The sequence below is a fragment of the Alosa alosa genome, chromosome 23 (assembly GCF_017589495.1).
Source record: "Alosa alosa isolate M-15738 ecotype Scorff River chromosome 23, AALO_Geno_1.1, whole genome shotgun sequence".
In the NCBI taxonomy this organism is placed as follows: Eukaryota; Metazoa; Chordata; class Actinopteri; order Clupeiformes; family Clupeidae; genus Alosa; species Alosa alosa.
In genome coordinates, this window is record NC_063211.1 from 18728181 (window position 1) to 18752767 (window position 24587).

At 40.1% G+C, this 24587-nt stretch overlaps 2 protein-coding genes across 2 annotated transcripts; one reads left to right on the forward strand and one right to left on the reverse strand.

Annotated features, from left to right (window-relative positions):
- Window positions 1-1193: 1193 nt before the first annotated feature.
- Window positions 1194-5393, reverse strand: gpalpp1 (GPALPP motifs containing 1). Its single transcript, XM_048235608.1, has 7 exons — window positions 5092-5393; window positions 4882-5002; window positions 4604-4726; window positions 3712-3982; window positions 3374-3538; window positions 2407-2505; window positions 1194-1965 (listed from the first exon to the last, which is right to left on the reverse strand). Exons 1-7 carry the CDS (start codon window positions 5171-5173, stop codon window positions 1747-1749), a joined length of 1080 nt encoding a protein of 359 aa, XP_048091565.1. The 5' UTR covers window positions 5174-5393; the 3' UTR covers window positions 1194-1746.
- Window positions 5394-5721: 328 nt separating this feature from the next.
- On the forward strand, window positions 5722-21128 carry LOC125288589 (transformer-2 protein homolog beta-like). The gene is given in 7 exon segments (XM_048235068.1): window positions 5722-5847; window positions 12564-12645; window positions 16442-16580; window positions 18686-18874; window positions 19599-19714; window positions 20690-20816; window positions 20966-21128. Coding segments are annotated over 5 exon segments (579 nt in total). The 5' UTR covers window positions 5722-5847; window positions 12564-12645; window positions 16442-16547; the 3' UTR covers window positions 21080-21128.
- Window positions 21129-24587: the final 3459 nt, after the last annotated feature.

The following is a 24587-nucleotide window of genomic DNA, read 5'->3' on the forward strand; positions in this document are numbered from 1 at the left end:
ATATCTGAGAAATTGCCATTTCTACATATCACATGACAGTCATAAGCCTTTGATTTTTTGTAAAGGTTCTTGAAACTACCTCTGCCTCAACAAATAAACCAGCCTGAAGATACAAATGTTTACGCTTGCACATGCACTTACTGCTTTTCTCAAGTGTCTTGAATCTGATACTAATGTAAATAACAATAAAATACACTATATTTAACAACCTTAAAGCCAAAGTCATATATGATGTAGGTAGTGAGTCGCATCAGTGTCACCAATTTGCAAATGTATATCCACACCAGAAACTCGTGTGTTGTGCGATACTGCAATATTATCTGCTCTTCGTGGAGAGGAACGGCTAAGATCAGCCAAAAAGAATCCATAAATGCCACTGATAACTGGACAACCTAAAAGTTAATGGTAATTTCAATTTGCTGTGTGTAGCACTCTTGTGGCATATTTATCTTTAAAACCACCTCAAATCACAACTGATGCAGGGCATGAAGCTTCCAAATGCATAGCCATTGTTATCTCCACTGTTGAAATTTATGAACAGTAGTAACAAAGTATACCCACTGAGAGAGTGAAAGCTGTGGGAGCCACAGTAAGCTCAATTTCAGTAACGAATGGAAGAGAAACAAATCGATACACATTTCTCTAGGCAATTTCTCTCTGGAAGCTTCAAATGCACAATGTCTAATATTTGTCTTAGATTTCCCTCTGGAAGCTTTAAATGCACAATGTTAAAGGAGAATTCTGGCAATTGAATTCTTCCCCAGAGTGTAGCACTGCACTGTAGCTGCCTGGCTGCAGCAACTCGAGCCAGGTAGTATTTATTTTTTACTTGGTAACCTCAACAAACAGAGATCTATGTGAAAAATGGCCAGTGTTTTCTTTAATGGCATTCACAACACCTCTGGTTGGAGAAATGTGTTGACCTGACCTGTGTGGACACCAAAGCAGGACAGAGTGGGAGTAGACTACATGACAGACAGGCCTAATGCCCTCGTAGTGACAGGACGAGGTGTTGGGACAGATCTCCCTGTCAGACACGTTGGTCTTCCCGAAGTTCATTTAGAATGATATAATATGTAATTGAAAGATAAAAAACAAAATATGTTAAATGTATAACATGACTGAGCCCAGGGTGAATGGACAGATTGGTTTGCAGTCTAATCAACCCACAAATGCACTTATGTAAGACCAACGTGTTTGACACATTTATTTCAATGATGTTCAAAGTAAATTACACGATTACCACACAACACATAGTGTAGACAGAGGACAACACATACAATGACATTATTAAGATCATTGCATGCATGTGCGCACGCACACACACACGCACACATGTTTGTAATTTGTACAACTATGAATAAATTCAGATCTAAATACTCTGGATGAGAGTGGATATTTAGCAGATTTGCAAAAATAAGACCAGGAAAATATAAGTGTATCTGAATGTTTGACAATAAAGAATAAAAAAAAAACGAAGCATACAGAAAATATAAAAAAGAAGACCACCAACAACAGAAAGTCTTGGTCATGAATTGAAGATTGACACATATCAACACATTAAAACAATTCTGCAGCCTTGGTATCAAATTATATGCAACACAGAGTCAAATACAATGTTTTATATGGCTTTTTCTCTTTGAGAACAACATACTAACCTCCTAATGCTGAACTGATATTCTACACACACAGATGAACCCAAGAGAGACTCGCACTGCTGGCAGGTGGCAGTTGAATGTGTGCTGGCTACAGAAACATACGATCTTTACTATGCGAGAACCGCGTGTTCAGCTCCGCAGACTTCTTCAGCAGGCTCTTCTTCTGGGCCTCATCGAAGCGGTTGACCTGCAGGTCTTGGTCACGGTCAAAGGCCCTCCTCTCTACTGGCTTCTTGCCCTCCTCCTCCGCTTTCCTCTTTAAGTTCTTGGTGTGCATTTTGATGAGGGACTCCCCACGTTTGGACTCCTATTTTAAAATAAGTAATATGTCAAATATTTCTGATATTAACTAATGCCACATAATAACTAGATCATATTAACAAGAGCACACATAAGACTCTGTTTGTTGTGTCAAAAGTAAAAGTAAAATTTTCCACTTTTATCCCATTAGTGCACCATATCCAAACTCTGATTGTTTAATGCAAACATAAGTGTAACATCCTTCAAACCTCAATTGCCCATAGGTAGCACACTAGCAAGACTGCCAAGACTGATTTGGCCAATGCAAGAACATTATGAACAAGACTGAAAGAGCAATTTATAACACATAAAGACCAAGAAACTACGGTGTCTTTGCATACTACTCATCTTCTATTCCATTTCTATCACCACAACAGTATGTGTCACTGTCACCATTTATAAAATGGCATCCAAAAAAAGAAAAGAGAAAGAAAGAAAAAAAACTCACATTGTATTTGGCCACTTTCTCTGCCATTTCAACATCCTTCCGTGGGAGACATGGCGCCTCCTTTGTCGACTCCTCACTTTTCTTCCCTTCCTGACGCTCCTATGAAGCAGATTACATACTAGTTAGAAACATCAATGCAAATAACAAACCAAGAAAATACGTCTGGCCAATTAAACCACTACTTTTCGACTTATAATTATGCAGTGGCATAGGTGAGTATAATGCCAAGCAAACAGATTTTTACATGATTTTAGCTTTGAAACAGTTATAATAACAAACGTTATAATAGCGCCGAATTCCTGTTTGTTTGTTTGATTTGTTGTGTAGTTTGAGCGGGCTCACAAAATGGTACACAAAAATCATGGTTCAGTGTGTACCTCAGTTTTGAAGTCATAGTTTGGTTAATTTTCGGTACAGTAACTGCTAACCTAAAATTCACAGGCAATATTGCTGAACAGTATTTTGAAAAGGTGTCAAATGTGTTTTTACGTTAACTGTCTAAATTTACATATGATTTGCCACTTAATGAGTGGGAATTTGAATTTGAAACATAGTCTGCAAGCAAAAAAGCCTACTGTTGATGACACAACGTTCCAGCTCCACATCAGTCCGATTGGATTTCTGGCATGCCTGAAATTTTTATTGGCCGTCTTGTAGCATGAGCAGTCGAACGTAGTGTGAATACAGCAATTGTGATGCACATGTGTAGTGCGATCTACCATGTCGCATGCAAATGAAAACAAACGCACAGTGTCTGCCCAGTATAAGAGGAGAATATGGCTGAAACAGATCATTTGGGACATACAGGAAAAGGAGTGCCTCTAACAGCTCACTTGATAGCATCTCTAGAGGCTTCTCAGTATTTGAGTATCATATTAGAAGGATGAATTCAGCATGAGTAAGGCATCATAGAAACATTAACGGAAGCTTAACAGCACAACCCGTTCAGTGGCTTAGGCGTTCTTACCCTGGCCTTGCGCTCCCTATCTGCTGGGGTATCCGTCCAAAGGCTGCGGTCCTTGGTCTCTGGGCCTGACTTCTTCTTAAACGTGCGGGCACCCAGCCCGATGTGCTGCAGCACCGGGGGCAGCTCAGTCATCCAGGTCTCCCTCTTCACCTCCTCAGGACCATCCTGCTCATATAGCCATGTAGAGTCACTTTAAACGCAGACTAAAAAACATGTAGGGCACCCTTTTCCAAAACAAGGTAGACATCACATCAATAATGACTGCATTTAGACTTCCATTGCACCGATCACACAAACATCAAACAGAGAAGGACCAGCACATGCCTGCTCAAACTCACGTTTACACCAGTTAGTTTGTCTTTCATCTTCTGAGCGCGTCTCTCGATGTCCAGGGCGACGGAGTTAAGAGATGCCCTATCCCCTTTAAAAGGCATTGGCCCGACAACTTCATCATCTTCATCATCCTCCTCACTGCCTGAGGACTCAGGCTTATAGCCTGGGGGGAGGGCAGGGCCCAAGATTCCTCCTCCATCTTCATCATTTGCTTCCTCGTCTTCATCCCTTGGTCTGCAAAAGCCCGGAGGCAGCGCAGGTCCCAGCAGAGGTGGTCTGTGTACAGGAGAAAAAAACAAAGGTCCAATCGTCAGCCAATGGAAATTGCACCACAGTATCACTCTTCCTTCACTGGCCTGTCTTCTAACCACAGTGCTTTATGGTGCCAAGTAAATAGTGCACATGGTGGGGAGGTGGTAGCATAGCACTTGAATTTACCCTTGGGGGATCAATAAAGTATCTATCTAGTGGCTAAGGAGCTGGGCTATCATGCAGTAGCCTAAAAAATTGCGGGTTCAGGCTTCCACTGCTGTGCCCTTGAGCAAGGCACTTCATCCCAAGTTGCTCAGGGGACAATGGATAAATGTATATTAAATGTAGCCGTTGGTCCACAGGATGCGAAACTAAACAGGACTCATCAATTAAACCAAGCAACATTATTCGATTTCTCCATGCCCAGTTTTTATATTTGCATGCCTATGTGACTGTTGACCTGTCCTATTACATGAACAAGCTGTTACCTTATCCTCTAGTAATAGTGGCAATAGTAAGATAATGCAAAAACCTGATTATGGATTGTAACTCTAAAATGCTCCATTTTCTGGCATGTTTGCTTGCCTCTCAAGGTCCATCACCTGTTACCCCAAATTATCTTTTCAGATGATCAGAGTTTCTTACCTGTCAGGTGACATTTGTTTCTTTTGATATCCAGGAGGAAGAGCTGGGCCAAAAAACCCATCATCATCATCATCATCAGCTCCCAGTGTCTCACCTGAACCAATATCCACTCTTATTTTTTTTCTGAAAGTAATAAGATCAGAAGAACCATGACAAAAGAGCCATGACCCTATTCTAATGCCTACACTCTCAAACTCAGACAACTTTTACGTGTGATTATTAGCGTAAATAATAATAACAACAATAACAATAATTAAACAATTTGATGCAAAACTAACCTAGATCTGGGACTACATTTTGACGAACTGCTTTTCCCTCTTCTATAGGTCTCTTCTTCGTCGTCAGAGGAACTGGACGAGAAATCTGCTCTGTACACAGGGGGCAACGCTGGACCTATGGCTTTAATATGCCGTGGAGAACATTATTTACAGTATGCAAACTACAAAATAGCTCCATTATAATGAGGAGAGCAGATTGCAGTAACTCACGAGGTTCCTCGTCAGATTCATCCCCCTTAGTCGTCTGAAACATCGGCGGCAACGCAGGTCCTATTAAATCTGGATCCGACATTGCATCAGCTTTTCTTTCGCCAAATAAATAGCTACATTAAAGTAACTTTACTTGAACAAAACAGCGTTTTCTGGAGATATCTTACTTTATCCTTTCACCTTTCTCTCCGGAAGTACATTTCATTGCTCCCTTTTGTCCCATATCCTAGTTAGAAGGTCTGTATCGCCATCTAGCGGTCAGTCTTTTGCATTAGCAATCCAATGAATGACGAGGGGGACCTTGTTGTGGAGACAAAGGCACATTTCTAAAATACTAATGAATACCATCAGAGTATTCATTAGTTAACATTTTAATGCTGTTGTTGTTGTGGTCATGAGGAAACATGACAACGTTGGTGCAGATCAGATGATACTCACAGACAGTAGGCCTACCAGAGAATGTCTACCTCATTGTGATGTGATTAGTTCCTCTCCATCACACTAGGGGGCGAAAACGCACATTTTTGCACACACGGAAGAGTCGTCGGTCAGTGTGTTGTGGAAATGTGGGGTGAGGTCAGAGCCTGTCTACGGATGTCTCATTAGACATTCTCTGGTGAGGTCAAACAATCTTTGGTGAGGTTCGCCACATTTAACTCAACATTAATCGGTACATTTGAACAGATATTTTTAAACACCCATAATAGTTACTTTCGTGAGAAAATGAGCGACAACGAATAGGAATTTGTTGAGCGGGTGAGTGACATTTTAGGCTAGTTTTTGGAAAGTCATCATCACGTCAAGATGTTCCTTATCTGTGTTTTTCTTTCCATGATTGCATTCACATTGACCGGGGGCATTGGTATTACAAGTAGGCTATATGGTTTAGTGTCAAACCTGGGTAAGTTAACTCAGAGTAAGGGGTAAAGCTCCTAATAGAGGGGATGGCTTCATTCTCCTAACAAAGCAATGCCATAGGGCTCTTAGAGGCTTACCACTTACTCTGAGTTAACTTACCTAGGTTTGTCTCTAAACCACGTACTAAGAATACCCCCTTGGTTGGCAAAAAATGCACAAAAGAAAGCTGCAGCAAAGGAAAGTTTGAGGAAGCACAGAGAAAAGATATACACCAACCCAGAGCTTTTAGAGGAATACAGAAGGAAGAAAAGAAGAGAGAGGTGATGGATGACGGTTAAATGGTTTAGGTGGTGTTCTCAGTCAACGAGTAGTTTTAGAAAATCAATGAGCAATTATCTCATAATGTCTCATAATGCCAAAACCTTAGGCCTAGGCCATACTTAGGCATGCATTTTCAATTATCTGAACCCAGCAAAGAAAGGAATTGTGGTAACACTTTACTTGATGGGTAAGTTCATAACACATGATAGCAGCTGTCATAAACTGCACATAAAGCATTCATGACTGTTTCATGAGGACATGACTCAACATTCATACCAATCCTTTCATGAATGTGGAAGACAGAACGACAACAACTTGTCAAAATAAAAGTCCAACAAACTTTTTGTTTCAAACCTCTTACCTGATCACGTCACATCTGAGTCAATGGGCTAGTCCAGTTCCAAAAAGACAGAACATGGTCAAGCAAATAATTTTTGTTTCATAAAAATGTATTTTGTTTTATGATGTGACCTTTGCAGATAATTACTCATCTTTTGCTACTGGGAATGTCCAACCATTCCAGGATACACAAATATGAGTCAGCTGAATGTAGGCTAGTTTATCTCCCAGTGTTAAACTCAGTGTTTATGAATACTTCACAACTTGTAAAGTAAAGTGACACTCGATGTAGACTTCATAAGATATTCATGAAATATTTACAAAGGCTGGAAAGATTAGGGATGGGCAAAGCGAGGCTATATGAAACACTGAAACGTTCGAAGCAATTGTGCCGAATTGTTCCGAAGCTTTGAAACAATTCCGACACCTCAGAGCTGTTTAGGGTGAAACAAATCTGTCAAATGCTTCGTATTGGAGATGTAGTCTTTAAAGTTCTCGCTGTGTTACCTGTGTTCAGTCAAAAGCTAAGCAGCATGCCCTTGGTCAATTACTGGATGGGAGACCTCACAATAAAGAGAGATATAAGAATAAGAGAGTCTTATTGCTGCCACTATGTGTTCTCTAAATCACTTTCTTCATATAAAAACTCTCGATTTTTGACCATTCTGAGAGTTTAGTTGAAACTGTGTGGTTAATGGTGAAGTAAGAAAACATAAACAGATACGATCTGAAACAATACCTTACAAATCAAACGGGGATCGAACCACATTTGAGCAGCCTGGGCTACCGTGCAAAAAACACCCTCACTAACCACTACACCATCATGGTTATTGCTTGAGAAAGCTACACTGTTAATTGAACGCGCGGGCATGCCTGCCGACACCAGTGAAATGCACCGAAGGTTCACTTAACTTTGGTCACATGACATGGGGATTTTGAATGATGTTTCGAAGCAGTGGTCACATGACATGGCTGTTTTGAACCACGTTTCGAAGCAGTGTTTGGAAACACTTGTGCTTCGAAGCCTCGACACTGATTCGAGACGTCAGTTTCGAAAGTCACACCCCTACGAAAGATTAAATTAATGGTATCCTTTATGAAATATTGGAGGTAAATTAAAGGGCAGAGCAGGCTGTACTTCCTGAGGAGGCTGCGCTCCTTTAATGTGTGCAGCAAGCTCCTCAGGATGTTCTACCAGTCTGTTGTTGCCAGCGTCCTCTTCTATGTAGTGGTATGTTGGGGAGGAAGCACAAAGAAGAAGGATGCGGGGCGACTTGACAGGCTGGTCAGGAAAACTGGCTCTGTAGTGGGAGCTGAACTGGAGTGCATCACTTCAATATCTGACAAAAGGGGACACCAAACCACCGGGGCACATGAAATTTGGTGGGTATGTAGCCCCACTAGACTTTTACGGAAACATTTCGTTTCGTCCCCGGGGGCCACTCCCCCCCCGTGCTGGGCCCCCTGAACCACAAAAAAAGCAGTTTTTCCTAAATAACTACCTGAACCGTGGCACTGAGGATGAAAAATCTTTTATGGTATGTTGGTCTCAAGGGCCCACATCAATCTGGCCCATAATCATGTGATTTGCACCCCCCCGGTAAAAAATGAATATGCAATATTATTCTGCTTTAATCGCCCCTATCTTCAGTTAAGATGTTCAGAACTGCACCAAATGTTATGTGTATGATTGACCTGGCATTCTCTGGGGTATGCCAAGTTTAAGTAGAATTTCATCCATGGGGGGGTCTAAAAATAATTAGGTTATGTGGACATTTAGTGACTGTACACTCATTGGCCTGTAGATGGCGGTGCACACATATACACATGCACACACACACAGGCTCCCACATACTATCAGTATTAGAACAGCTGATACATAATTACAAATTCAGTAGGATTAAAAGAAAGCCAAAATAAATATTCATCATCATGGCTGCATTTCCAGTATTGGCGATAAGTAGTCGTTTGTCCACTAGATGGCGCATCGTTGCAGTGAGACGTAATTTTGTTGGAAGTTAAAAGTGGGTTGGAAAAACAATCGCCGCTTCCTACAAGGACTGTAGTTTACCGCAGAGAACGTCTAATAAGGATAGGATGATGTTCACATGAAATGTAATTCCCATTTCTTCTTGAAGCCGAAATAAATCTGAGGATGTTAATCGGACATGCTTGGTTTTTACTGCAGGTACGTTAATCTTATAATATCAATAAGGACCTAGGTAATGTTACCGTTAGCATTGGTTGAGTTGGTTGTGGAAAACTATAAATGCGGTTATACCAAGCAAATTGATAGCAGCACTGTAATTGTATCTTTTGACTGTCATTTGTTGCACGTGCTACAAAAATCATTCTGTGCAATGGAAGATTTACCAACGTTACACCGGTCTGATACAGTTTTGCCTATACATGCGTGAGACTGAGACGCCTGTTTATTTTGTTTTAAGTGCGTGCAGGGTGTGAGAGGGGAATCGATGTGCTTTGATTCCATCTTGGTAGTTGTAGTCTGTGAAATTAAAAAGCACGTACGTGAAGTATCCAAACAAAGACACCTTCATTTCATTATGGCTGCTTTAGCAACACACCTTTAGCTACTGTGTAGTTGGTCCCATCAGAGACTTTCTAATGTGGAGACACAGCACTCAAAAAATACTCCATAGAAATGCATGGGGCTAGTTTGTCACACCAATATGGCCGTTGTCTACACATATCCCACCCCTTCCTCGGCAAAATGTCGACATGTGAATACATTGAGCCAATCATGTGGTGTGATGTGAATACATTGAGCCAATCATATGGTGTGTTGTGAAGACATCGTGCCAATCATGTGTTGTGATCTCGCCACTGGAGCAAGATTGGTGTCGTGAAGCCTTGCGCACGCGCAGTTCGACCCAAAGACTGTGCCCGATGAGTGCCCATAAAACGTTGGTATATGGCCGCCGAGTGGAGGGACTTGCCTAAAAGGACTTTGGTCCTATTTAGAAGTGGCTACTTCATTTGCGCTTTCCTTGACTCATGGAGCTGCGTGAATTTTATTACAACTTTTCGCCACGATATGGCAGTTTAAGTCCGCTTGAGACTGTAAGGCGTAAGCCATTGGTTTCCAAAGGAGATTTTGTTTGTGTCGCCAGCATAGCCTATTGACAATTTATGTTGTAAATAGGCCTACCTTATAAGCCTACCTGTAGCTTAGGGAAGCTAACAGCTTTCTATTAGGATCTAGTTTGTTAGTTACAGTTTTGTCATAACTCCCTGATGCATTTTTGCATTTAGAATAGCCAGAGTGTGGATATCTCAATCGGAAAATTAAACAATATCGGGTGCTTATAGGCTGGGTGAACCCAGCCTGATCTGCCCGCTATTTATTTTTTGATTTCTTAAAAGATTGAGCTTGGTCTGGTTAAAGCCAGACTAGCCATGGACATCAGTTACACAATGCAAGGGAACATGAATCAGCCTACATTTTGCATGAACAATAACGGACAACAGCTCTTCAACTTTGGCCCGTTAAAATGTGTATGAACAGTCTAGCGACGCATTTCATCAAGACCCATTTGGACATGTCCGTTATTTGCACCACTGGTTAGATGTAAAACAGCATTTCGTTTCAGACTACTGTTACTTAATTTGTGTATTAACAATAACGTTTCAGACTACTGTTACTTAATTTGTGCATTGACAATAAAGTATTACATGAACTAAAGATGACTAAAATCTTATGTAGAAGAAGAAACATTCACAAAAAATCCATCCATCCAAAAATGACCTTTGTTTTTGATAGCTGTTGAAAACGGCATGGAACTGACAGAGATGTTTTTGTTTATAAATAAATAAATAAATAAATAAATAACATTATGCTGATACCTTTTGCTTTCCCCAAATACAATGTAGCCTACAGGTGTAAGTGACATTTCATCAATCCAGTTGCAATGGATGAACTGTGATGAACTGCCCTACTTGTGATTGTTTAGAGATTTTAAAGGTTTTATAACAATGCTACATCGTCTTTGGCTATTCTACAATCTATTCACCTTTTCAGCACCAGTAGGCTACTTTCTGTGCAGCCGCACACACACACTCAGGCATGCCAAACAAGCATACACAAAAGTTTCAAGAGTGGAGGATGGAGTAAAATATGGAGACAAATTGAAGTGTGATTTATTTTCGCGGAACGGATGTACAGGACTGAGCGGCGGTCATATTTTGTACTGCTATGCGGTACATCTAGTTTATATATAGATATATAGACTTTATTCTTGCACTGTTGCACTGTTTGACTTACTCATTTGCACCATCACCATGACACTCATTCACAAAGAGCACCGTACCTTACTTTATGCACGGAGGACCACAGGCTCAGTCCCTGCTTCAGTCATTGCAAGCTTGATTACTCACCCACTATGTGGATACTGTTTTTTAGAATTGATTTAGATTAAGTTTTATTTAGTATAATTTGTATTTTAGTATATTTAGTATATTCTTTATCTTCTACAGTCCTTATTGCTTTTGTGTTTTTATATTATATACTTTTAATTACTTTTTCTGCTGTTAGTAAATGTGTGTGTGTATGTTGTCTGTATGCTACTGTGACCTTGATTTTCCCCTAGGGATCAATAAAGTATCTATCTATCTATCTAACACTGGGAGGTAAACTAGCCTATAGTACATTCATGAATATCTTATGAAGTCTACATCGAATGTCACTATACAAGTTGTGAAATATTCGATTTTTGGACTTTTGTTGTTTGTTATGTTTGTTTAAGTTGTCATCATTCTGTCTTCCACATTCATGAAAGGTTTGGTATTTGTTTAGTCATGTCTCATGAAACAGTCATGAATGCTTTATGTGCAGTTTATAAGCAACTAAAAACTCCTAGGAGTTAAAGTCCTAAAAAGAGAGTGTAGGAAGACCGAAAGAAAATGGCGTAAGTACAAACTTCAGATCCACTATGAAATCCATAAAGAGATGCTCCGCACATATAACTCTGAAATATGCAAAGCAAGACAGTCTTTCTTTTCTAACATCATCAGTAGAAGTTCAAATAACACTTGTGTTCTATTTTTTACTGTTGATAAGTTAACAAATCCCCCCTCACAATTAGCGCCAGAACTTCGCATGGTATATTCATCACTGAATTTTTCCTAAGTCACTGAAAACAGCTGTTGCAAAGCCACTTCTCAAGAAGAATAACCTGGACGCCTCCATGCTAAACAGTTACAGGCCCATATCCAATATACCTTTTATTGGCAAAATTATTGAAAAAGTAGTCTTTAATCAACTAACCACCTTCCTAACGTCAAATGGGTATTTTGATTACTTTCAGTCAGGTTTTCGGGCAAATCACAGCACTGAAACAGCTCTCATTAAGGTTTTCAATGGTTGAAATCATATCTACAAGAAAGGAGTTTCTTTGTTGCCATTGGAAACTGTACCTCAACACCAATGTCCTTGACCTGTGGTGTTCCCCAGGGGTCGATCTTAGGGCCACTATTATTCAACCTCTATATGCTCCCACTTCCAAAATAATTTGATTTCATATCATAGCTATGCGGATGACACACAAATTTACTTAGCTCTGTCACCAAACGACAATAGTCCAAGAACCAACTTTCGGATGACATTAAAAAGGCCCCAACTGTAGCCAGTTTTAAATCTAGACTTAAGACCAAACTGTTCTCAGAGGCTTTCTGCTAACTGCACTGAGTTATAATTTCTGAATCTGTCTTGAAAATGATTCTACCTTGTGTCTTTTATTTTGTTTTATTTAATCATTCTCTATTTTTAAATGATTTTACCTTTTGTTTTATGTTTTCTTTTTATTAGGATCTTTACCTTTTGAACTATGCTATGAATGTGTTATGAAATCACCCGTCAAGTAAAGTGTTACCAGAATGGTTATATTAGTCCAGCACATTGCAATTCATTAAAATGCACTCTTTTATGCTTCCTCCAGATTTCAAATGGCCAATATGAAGTTGACACGATGACTGCTATTGGAGAGAACAAGTTTTACAATCTAACTGTGAAGTTTCCAGGTAATAAAGTGTGGTACTTCCAAGATGGTATCAACCACCCGACCCGCTACCAATCACATCTTCTGCTAGGCATTTCTGTGTCTTGCCAGAAATTTGGAAAAAACACAACAAGAAAAGTCATTTTAGAATATGAAGAAACTGTCAGTTTACTTGCCATAGTCTGTTACACAGTTATAGGATAGGCCTCTCCCTATTTCCCAAGCTCGGTGGTACCAGTGTCACACTGTTTTGATGTTGGTTTGTTTGTTTGTTCTATGAAATTAGTGTGACATATTGTTTGTGTAAGTTAAAGGTGCTCTAAGCGATGCTGGGTAACGTCACTTCTTTTGACTCTCAAACAAAACAGAGAGCTAGCTCGCTACTTCCTCCCCCTCCCTCCCGTGCTGCTCCTGTGCAATTGAAACTCTCCTAAACGCGCATCTCGCCTGTCATTCGCTGGAACAGTTTGTTTTTATGGGCTAGGTTTGCCCAGGTTGTTTTTGTTGCCATTTTTGGAGCCTGGGCTGTCCACAGAGATCACGTTTTTTTACAGTGTATTCAGTACACAGACACCTAGCGGTTGGTTAGGTGATGTTTGCAGTAAGTGACATACAATGTTTTAGCCTAAAAAATGTGTGGCATCGCTTAGAGTACCTTTAATGGGCACATTTTGGTTATGAATTGATGGAAAATGGGATACCAATGTACTTTAACTGTGTAAAAAGTAAGTGGCTTTAAGCACTGTTTAAAATGTAAAAAAATATCTGACTTTAAAGGAATAAGCTATACATTTAGACAAGATTCAGCAGGGTTTTTGTTCTTATTCTCATTTCCGAAATATCAATCTCATCTCTGAAATATCTGTCTTATTACCGAAACGGTTAGGAAACAGCATTCATTTCCATTTTCAAAATTATATTATTCCAAGTACTTTTCCTTCACCTCTGCCACATTTTTCTGTTTAAAGTTGTGAGTTTTACTTAGATATCGTAAAATTCCAGTTGCAAATCACTCATCATATTGCGGTAATGAGACAAATGAGAGAAATTCAAAAAATATGTTATATTTAACAATAACTTTAAAAACTGTTTTATGTAGACCTTGATATTAATGTTAATGATCCATTTTAAAAAAATGCATAAAGAATTATATTTCTATGTCATATTTCATGTAATGATCTATTGTGGTAATGAGAAGTTCTGATGGACTTAGTCTTGAAAACATGAATAAATATATATTAAAAAGCCTAATATTGTGAGAAAAGTAATATTTACAACACCTTTACACTTTAATTCAAATGTCTCAAAAGGAAATGTATTCATACACATCTTTTGAAAAATTCTATGTCAGAAATCTTTCAGTTGACGGTTTTGTGAGAATCACCCGTGTATGCTATCTCTGATTGGGTGTAGCATTCTCCTTTGCTCTTAAAATGATAACACTGAAATATGTTAAGCTTATGACATATATAAACCTTCAATTGTAAACTAATACTTCAGGTTATGTGTAAAAGCATGTAATCTGATGACAAACTGCTGTTTCTGTTATTCACTGATGACCATATCTTACATTCAGACTCATACAGATCAATAGTCATTAAGATGGTTTTGGTTGTTGTGTTCATATGATTTAGCAGACACTTTTGTCCAAAGCGACTTACAAATAAAAACAATACAGTAGTTAAGAGTTTTAAAAAGTTGGTAAGACTATGTTAAGGAAATTGGCAATAATGAACAATAAGGAGTTTATGATCATAAAATGCCGTCCTTTTTACCTGCCAAGGGAAATTACTGCGATTCTGCTAGTCGCAGTATACATCCCGCCTACCAACAATAACAGCGATAGGAACACGGCTCTTAGTGAACTGTACCAGGCTGTCAGTGAACAACAGACGGCACACCCAGACGGTTTCACCATCTTCGCTGGAGATTTTAACCATGCAGATCTTAAAACTGTTCTTCCAAAGCTACACCAGCATGTTGATTTTCCAACAAGAGGAGACAACATCCTGGACCTGGTCTACACTACACACAAAGGAGCATACAAAGCCACCCCCCTCCCCCACATTGGACTTTCTGACCATATCACTGTTATACTAATGCCTGCATACAGAGCCATTTGATACCATAGATTTAATAGAGACCCAGTCAGACCAATAGTATGAAAAATCAGGAACAGAGTTTATTTACAATGATGCGCATCAAGGGAGAGACAGCATGACTTCACCTAAAGATCCATCAGCTGCTCTAACTAGACAAGGAAATAGTTAGGGTTTAAGTATCCTTCCAGGCTGACGGGAGATGGCGTTGGTCATCCCATCTCACGTGGACTACACTGAATCAGACCCTGATTAGTGGCAGCCTGGCAATCCGGAGCAGATAGCTACTGACGCAGCCATGCAGAACAGTGAAACACTGCAAAGTCATAATATTCCTGCTTATCTCTAAACACAGTCACACAGAGATATACACAGGGACAGTACAGATATCATACAGTCATTACATAGAATCATACTTTTAGTATCAAAGTGACCCACTAATGAGAAATGCAGAACATTAAACCACATATTGGAATATTGGACATAATGTTCTATTCCACTTTCTCTCACACCTCACCCGCAAGGCGACCACAATTGTGAGTGATGCAAGTCACCCCGCTCACAATTTGTTTGATCAACTGCCCTCTGGGAAGAGGTACAGAAGCCTGCGCTCCCGCACCACCAGACTCACCAACAGCTTCATACACCAGGCTGAACTCTCTCCCCCCTCCACCCTCAGCTACATAACATCCTGGACTTTGGACCCACAATGGCTGCCTTGCACTACTCCACTTGTACACTTGCACACTTTGCAACTTGTTGTTGTTGTCCTGTTGTCCTGAAAACACTTCTGAACACACTTCTGCTGCTCTTACATAACTTGCACTACAATGCCACTTGCATACTTAGGTCAAACAGAACTACCTCAGCCATTTATTGGCCTGACTTTTGCACTATTATATTGACTGTCTACTGTATGCACAATTTCACATTTTCAACTCAAATTTTGCTGCTCTTATTCTCTTCATTGTATGTGCCTTCTTATTTTTAATTTTGTTTTTATATTGTTTACTTGAATGTTATGTTTGTCTGTGGACCTAATTGGTAAAATATGTCTTGTCTCCACCGTGGGATAGTGGGAAACGTAATTTCGATCTCTTTGTATGTCTTGACATGTGAAGAAATTGACAATAAAGCAGACTTTGACTTTGACTTTGACTTTGATAATGTCAGCGCAATATCCTAATGAAAATGAACAAATACCATAATATACAAACCAACAAGGTAAGGGAGAGATGAAATGTAAAGAGCAGTCCAGTCCAGGCAATATGGCGCACACACAAGGGACCAGGGGTTCTTTACGTGTTTCTCTGGCTACTTTAGGAGTCCCGGTCTGGCTCCAGGAGTGTGAGCCCAAGGGGTTCAGCCAAATCTGACAGCCGCTCAGCTGCTCAGTCCAAGGATGGATCCCATTGATCCCACTCAAAGTCCCTGACCTACTCCAGGTCTAAATCCAGGTGAAAGGGGTTGAGGGTAGTTAGGTTAAAGATGAATTCTCCTGAAGTGTGGTTGTGCGGTCTAGTGATGGATTTTGTTGAAACATACATTGTATATAGTATTGGAGTTTGCACAGGTTACACATTTGAGGGATGCGTTTTAAACATGAAGTTCAACTGTGATCTAAATTGATGTTGTTCTTTTTGTTGTTACTGTATTACTCCGTAATGGAGTAAAAATAAATAAACGTTAAAATATGCTGAAATTTCCGCGTTCCCACAGGAGTTCCCGGCGACGTTATTCACGCTCACGGTCCTATCGGCGGTGCTCTAGCTCACGCTCCTACAGCGGAGAGTACCGGCGTCAGAGAAGCCACAGCCACTCCCCCATGTCAAACTGACGACGCCACATCGGAAACCGGGTAAGGAACCCTGGTACACTCCACACCAAGGCCTCTGCCCCTCTACTTAGCCACCTTTACTAACATGCAGGGGTGTCACTAGGTCGAAAACTATACTGGGGCACAGGTCAATCTAGTGATAATAATAATAATAATAATAATAATAATAATAATAATCTGCTGCCAAAGAGGCAACAGGAGCTAGTTAAAAACCTTAACTTATTTACTGGGGCACAGCAGTTCCTGGGGCACATGCCCAGTGAAAAGGGTCTTTTGATGCCCATGCTAACAACTCTTGTTGTTCTAGTCACTTAAAATCTGTAAAGGTCCAAATAGGAACATCCTGCTATTTTGCAGCACCTAATATGACATATGTATATTTTATTTGTGGCATAGGTTGTTAAAATCGTTAAATGTGTTCAGTAATTGCCTAGTACTTCATTAGATTCCAGTTATGGTGTTTGTTCAACTTTACAAAAGCTGGTTGTAAAACCCAATATAATGACCTGTAGAGTTGTCTTTTGCATATCCATTTGTAAGGGATTATTACAAGAGATTATAGAGGGGAAAATTATACGGCCAAATTGTAAGAGATTATTGACGGAAAAATGGCCAAGACATAATCGGCATCACCCATAGAAAAACCCATATGTGTCGACCTCTACCGTAGAGTTCTCTTTTGCATATCTATCTGTAAGAGAATATTTCAAGTACGTAAAAGATAACCTAGTCATGGAACAAAAGACCCGAGTGCAGTCTTATCATTTTGCCTGTCTGGCTGAATCCCCACTGATGTGATCCTTATGGTATACGCAATTACACATTACTGGTACTCTGATTTATAGACAAGTGTAAAACCAATCTGCAGTGATGTGTGTGAGTCAGTCAGCCTTTCATGCTTTTCTTAGTGGCTTCCCGAAGATTTCAGCCATGCCAAGCCACAGATACCAGGATCACAGGAGTGGACAGTGTTGTGATGACATTCAGAGCTTCCATGTTCTCTTAGTTCTCTGTTGTGGCCTTTTAGATTTAGATTCACATTTATTCATTTAGCAGACGCTTTTATCCAAAGCGACTTACGTCAATGATATTACAAGGGCCATTGTCCCTGGAACAACTCTGGGTCAAGTGCCTTGCTAAAGGACACAATGGTGGAAGAACCCACAACTTTTCGGGCTACTGCATGCTAGCCCAGCTCCTTAGCCACTTCGCCCACGGTCCCACAGATGGACTCTTAAGTGGATGGAAAAGGTTTTTTTGAACGAGTCATTAAAGCTAAGATCAAGTGTCGCTAAATGCCATGTTCTATTTAACATGGTGCTGACAGATGACCACAGTCACTGCAGGATGTCACTGGATGACGTCACTGGATGGTTTTCTTTCACACAAGCCAATGCGTCAGATCTCTTTGTGGTTGGTTAGAACTTGGCAGAAAGGTCAGGCATATAGGCAGTGGGTGTTTTAAATGGGAAGCATTTATCGAAGTAGTGGCTGCTCTAGTGACTTGATCACTATGGTGATGACCATCGCTTGTATGGCCTAAATTTACTCCAAATCATGGATATGTGCGTGTGCATTCATGTCTCCAAAAGTTACTAGTTTGCTGTTGTGGACATGTCTCAGTGCGTAAGGTCATTTGCTCAATCACTCTGAAATCACTGTGAAAAAATATCTACGAGATGTAGAGGTATTTTTCTCTTCCTATAGTTTAGGCTCTGTCCTCTTTCTGTGTAAATTGTATCTACTTTGGATAAAAGTGTATGCTAAATTAATATATAGTGTAAAAGGGTTTTTAATAAGAGTTCTAATAAGGCCTTTTAATAAGGCTCTGTTATGGCACAGAATACTACATTACTATATCCCTTTGAAGTTTTATTTTTCTTTATTTTAAATGTTTTTATTTTCTTTGTTTGAAGTTTTATAGACTCTAGAACTGTTTCTTTCCCTGTTCTCATTGGTCGCCTGTGCAAAATCCAAGGCCATCAAAAGAAAAAAACTTTGAGACACTTCTCTCTTTACTTTAAAAAAGGCCGGTTTTATATACACAACGTTGCTGATAGGAAAGCATCTCTATCACACCCACCAAATGACTAAATGACTCTCTTCTCTCTACCTCCTCTGTGCAGGCGAAACCAGATCCCAGCTGTTGTTTGGGTGTCTTCGGGCTGAGCCTGTACACGACCGAGCGGGACTTGAGGGAAGTCTTCTCCAAGTATGGCCCTCTTGAAGACGTGAGCATCGTCTATGACCAACAATCACGACGATCCAGGGGCTTCGCGTTTGTCTACTTCGAAAATCGCGAAGACGCTAAAGAGGTGCGATCAAATGCAGCGTGCGATTACTTTGGTAAAAAAAGGAAATAATGCAAGACTGTGCCGTTGTCAATGTAGTATATGCTCTCTTCTTTTTCTACAGGAATAGTATGGTTGTACTGTACATATAAGACAGTAGGAATGATGTCACAGACAGACTGAAATCTTGGTTGCGTTCAGCCCGGACAAAACGTAGTGACACGTTTGTTCCAACATAAACAATGGTGCGATGAACACTCTTTTCTTTTCATTTTTTCATTCTTATCTTTCATCTGAAAATGATGAGGTGGCTATATGGTGGCCAGTGGGCACTGCCTTTTAAAAAGGCAGGTTTTATATACACAACGTTGCTGATAGGAAAGCATCTCTGTCACACCCAACAAATGATAGAAGACTTACAGTACAAGAAAGCCTTTTGTACATTGGTGCACACAGTTTTGACCAAACATGTCATGTTTATGAGATTAAACTTGCCCCTTCTATGCCTCTATTGTTAAGAACTTTTCTTCATCATTCTCTAAATCTACTGGCTTGTTGTAATTTTTCCTGTAAAAATATGTTTTTGTTGCAATAAGTCGGGTAAACTACATAAAATGCGACATTTGCTTTAATTGAAGATGCCATGTGTTTATTTTTTTCTTGCAAAGGCAGTAATTATGGGGGTTTGGATATGGTTTTGGTGAGAATGGCATTGCTGTTTGTGACATGCGTTTGTGTGTATGCGTAGGCAAAGGAACAGGCCAATGGCATGGAACTGGATGGGCGCCGGATCAGAGTGGACTATTCCATCACAAAGAGACCACACACGCCCACCCCAGGAATCTACATGGGTCGGCCCGCCTAGTGAGTGGTTTTTAAAAACATCTTCACCTAACTTTTAGATATTTGATTTTGGATGTGCCAGAGGAACAGTCACTGGAAACTTTTTGGAGACAAATTGGAAACTATTTTAAATTGCATTATATTCTGGAATTAGACAGAAAAACATAAATATTTTTTTACATTTTGTTTTCCAAGTAATTTGAGCAGAAATGTAATTGTGTATTGTTATTTGATTTGTCTTTACTCAATCAAAACAACACAACTGCAAGTTGATTGATATTACCTGAAATAGCACAACTTTTTAATGTTTTTAAAAACAGAGATTGGAACCAAACGGTCGTCAATTGTAAACTTTAACATGACAACTGTTCATCTTCATAGGACATTTCTTTATAAATGTGTTATTTGACCAGCAATGATCCTCGCTCAGCCATTTAAATGTAGGGTTAGCAATGCTGGATGATGTGTTGTTGAATTTGTTAATGTGTCTTAGCAGACGCTTTTGTCCAACATTATATTTGAACCAAAGATGAAACAAAACACACTAGAGCAATAGCTCACTCATGCTCCCCGAAAAACTCCAGAGTGTTTTGTTATTGTTTCGGGGACGGGCTGCCCTTACTTTGTTTGTTTCCAATTCATGGAGCCAGGGCTGTGTAGGAAGACCATTTTTTGCAATGTTCTTACAGAAGAGAGAGCTAGCTGATCTTGAGTAGATATTCACTGAATGTTATAAAAAGTTAGAACAAGACAAATCATTTAGCATCACTTACCCTACCTTTAAGCAAAGTATGATATATTGGCATCAAACTATGCATCCTTCAAAGAAACCAGTGGCTAGTTTTCAAAACACAACTCCTTGGCCACTGGGCAGGCTGTGTGGCTGCTCTCATGGCTGACGACCAAATGTGCTCTTGTCGGATCCGGTGCACAAAAACAGTCTGGATTGTGGTGTAAATCAATCTGACTGTGGGTCTTTACTTTGGTGTCCGTTAGTGGCGGTGGTTCCAGCAGTTCCCGACGTCGTGATTACTACGACCGTGGTTACGAGCGAGGGTGTGACCAGGGATACGACTGCTACGATGACCAGGACTACTACCGGTCCTACAGGTGAGTGGAAAGAGTGTATTTTGATTAGCCAGTCTGTGTCTGAAAAGCTGATTATCTTGAAGTACTCTCCATTATGTAAATGGTAATATGGAGGGTGCCACGGGTCATATCTGTGACGTGTTGCTGGGTGACCCTGGCCACTGAGGTGTGCTTCAGTCCGAGTGTGAAGAGATGACCAATCACATTGTGTCTCATCACAGGCGAAGGTCCCCATCTCTGTACTACGGTCGCGGGGCATCCAGATCCAGGTCGCGGTCTAACTCTCCACGTAAGTGAGGACCACTGCTGTTACTAGTACATTAGTCAATGTTAGTTATACATTTAGAATCTGTTTTTTATGTCTGTTGTGACATTGAGCCTTGTACTCAATTTCTAGACCTGCCTATATCCTTTTCATGTATTTATTCATGTTTGTCTTCACATTTATTCGTAATGTATCTACAACTTTTTTTTGTGAAATAGAACCTTAACAGTCCAAAGTCCTAAAAGAACCTTAACGGTCCAAAGTCTTAACATGTCTTGTACAACACTACAATTAGGCTTTTGCGTTTCAAAAACATGCAAATGTTGAATTTATTGTCAATCCCCCGTAAATGTAATGAGTTAGTGATGACTACGTCTACTACATTTGATGACTGTGTAATTATTGGTCATCAAGAAAGATTTTTGTTTCTACAGGCCACTATTGAGGGGTCACCAGACAGTGGTCATGTTTTACTGAAGACGAGTACAGTGGGCCTGAGTAAGGGGTTGTTGATATTGGGAACAGAGGGCCAAATTTCAATGTCAAATTCTCCAACAGATGGTAACTGACCTGCGTGACAATAGATAGATGTTTTCTTGTGTTTACCAAGTCAGTGTATTGTGAAAAGTCTGTAATTCCTGATATGTTGTTTTGAATGTACTAACCTTTGTCTCCCCTTTTTAAGTGATGAGTTTTGTTCACTCATTTGATCGTTTTCTTTTTGTTTTTGTAGCACGGTGCTCTGTAGCCATGTTGTTATCCTAAAGCAATAAAATGCTGCGTATTGCTACAGTTTAGGTGTTGGTGTCCTTCTTCGTGTAGCTTGGGATGATTGCTTTCTTGATGTAGTAATAAGGTGTGTCTTTCTACAATGTGGAGTTGATTTTTGCACATTTTGTTAAAGATTGGAGATTATACCTTAGCCACAGTATTTTAATTCAATTGTTAACTCAATTAAATCCATACAACTATAGCTGTCTATGCTGCACCTTACTTAAACTTCAGCTTGGTTTAAACAGTAGAAGCTGTATTAAATTTAAAGTTAAATATATCGAACCTCTTCATTTGCCCACTTTGTTTGGTGCATTGAAGGAAGGAGGGTTGGACTAAAAAAATAAGTAAAATTAAATTTTTGGCTTTTAAAATTAATATCAAAATATAGATGTGCTCATCTCATCTTTATTTCCAAACAGAACTATTTAAATTATGGTTAAAATCCCTGTTTTTCAGAAAAACACATTGCAATGCCAAATATAGTAAAGTTCTAAAGGCACCAAGAGGTCAGGGGGCCCTGAAACCAGGGATGGATTACTGCACGGGCCTACCGGGCCCAGGCCCAGGGGCCCAAGAGGTCAGGGGGCCCTGAAACCCAAGCATTTGCATGGAATCATTGCCTCAATATCAACAAATCAGGATGTAGGCTATGTATCTGATTTAATTTAGTATTGGCCATCCCCAAAATGCACCAGAATACAGGAAATCACCTCAAACAAATTTAAAAAATTCTGGGGGAGGACTCCCAAACCCCCACTCCCACATATGCGACAATTAGTGGGGGGCCCTTAATACATCTAGGCCCAGGAGCCCAAAAGTTCATAATCCGTCCATGGCTAAAGGCAACATCATTTGTTTCTTTTGGTTGCGGATTCAAGGATGAGTTAATTATATTTAAATTATGATACATTTTGACTATATACATGGACGGATTATGAACCACTGGGCCCTAGGCACAGACATGAAAACCCCACCCCCCCTTAAATGGTGACTTCTGGCAAGTTTTGTGGAAATGAATTTAAGGCATCTTGCTGTGAAAAAAGATGGCAATTACAAAGCATGATTATCACACATAGTGTGGCCCATGTTATTTGACTGAGGGGCCCCATTCAGATATCAGGAGTGAATAACATCCCCCATAGTCTATGATTAGGGGCCCTAATAAGATATATCACATCACATAACCTGTGCTATTTGACTGAGGGGCCTTATTCAGATATCAGGGGTGGTGAACATAGTAGTGACTTCACACAGAGGCTTAAACTTCAGGGCCCCCTGAGCCCTTGGGCCCCTGGGCCTGGGCCCAGTAGGCCCATTCAGTAATCCATCCCTGACTATACTGTATATCCTTGTATGGGTAAAAAATCTCATCAACTGCCTCGTTTTCCCGAGATCCTCTTTGCTAATTTTTTTGCCAAATCTGAAGTTTTAAACACATAAAACACATAATTATGCTAAACGATTCCAATTGGATTTAATTAACCCTTTTAAGTTACATTTTGCTGTCTCATTCAAGATGAAGATAGACTGTATCACTTTATCTTTAAGTGTGTAAAAAATATACATCTCCATGACTGGCTGCAAAGGTTTAAGATTTGGAGGCAAGCTTTAAAACTGCTTTTTGCCAAACGCCAAAGAGAGAGACGATGGGGCCTACCTACCATTTAATGGCTAAAAATATTGAGTGCATAGTATGCTGCGTTTTGCTCTCGGTTTAGCGAGTAGTCATGTCTAAGGCTTTTAGTCATATGACATACATAGGCCATGTCGCTTGTTTACTCCTCTGCATTGGCCAAGAGGCTTCTATTATTGGCAGGGTTTGTGTTTTTAAATAAATACATGTATAAAAACACACAAAAAATGCCCATTTGAAAATATCCTGGGTGCATGACGTAGGCCTTGCATTAGGCATTTCCTTGTCCTAACAATACTCCAGCAGTGCGTTTTCTTACGGTTCCATCTTATCACGTGTAATGAAACTCGATTATCAGAACATTTACCAATCACATACAAAACATGTATTGCTTGAAGAAGGTCTATAAAGAGTATAGAGAATTCAACAGCATGGGTTCAAGACCTTGATATGGAGCTGGACTGCAGCAGAACTGAATGTGGCAATTTCTCTTTAGTAGGCGAGGTGCTGGGAGCCTTCATTGGGACAGCTTTTTCAATGTGCGCCTGTACACTGCCGTGCCGGAGCCTACGCCCCGCCATCTATCGGAGGTACTCTAGCTCATGCGCGGTGGGCGTGTTCTTCCCGCGGCACAATCATTCTGCAGGGGAGTGTGCGAACCGCTCGTCTAAACGGGGAATACCCACATCTTGTACTTTATGGTGATGGGCAGTTGCAGTGAATATCCATGTTAAAATTACGCAACTTACTTTTTGGTGTGATTACGCTTTTGCCTCAGACATAATTTCCATGCGTTTTCTGTTTTGTCTCCTGCTGTAATTATTTTCTCTATTAAATTGACTTTTCATCGGTTGTTATAATTGAAGGTAAAGATGAGCTCAATTCCTCCCATACAGATAACTAACCCTAAAAGGCTATATATATCATTATCAATTATCTCCTTTGCCATACCCCCTGAAGTAGCCAAACTATGCCCTAATGATGTACATGGCTTTCTGGTTTGTATGCATCCATCCACGAGATAGTTCAGCAGTTAATCGGCATTGTGTGCTCCTGTAATTAAATGAATGATCGGCGCGTAAAGGTGTGTCCTAAACCACCAACCTTCCATTTTTGTTGTTGTCATTGTACTC

Coding starts and splice junctions, on each gene's coding strand:
- gpalpp1 (XM_048235608.1), bottom strand. CDS start 5,173: ATGTCGGATCCAGATTTAATAGGACCTGCGTTGCCGCCGATGTTTCAG. Junction 3,983..4,603: donor AAACAAATGTCACCTGACAG/GTAAGAAACTCT, acceptor TCCTGTACACAG/ACCACCTCTGCTGGGACCTG. Junction 3,539..3,711: donor ACAAACTAACTGGTGTAAAC/GTGAGTTTGAGC, acceptor CTATATGAGCAG/GATGGTCCTGAGGAGGTGAA.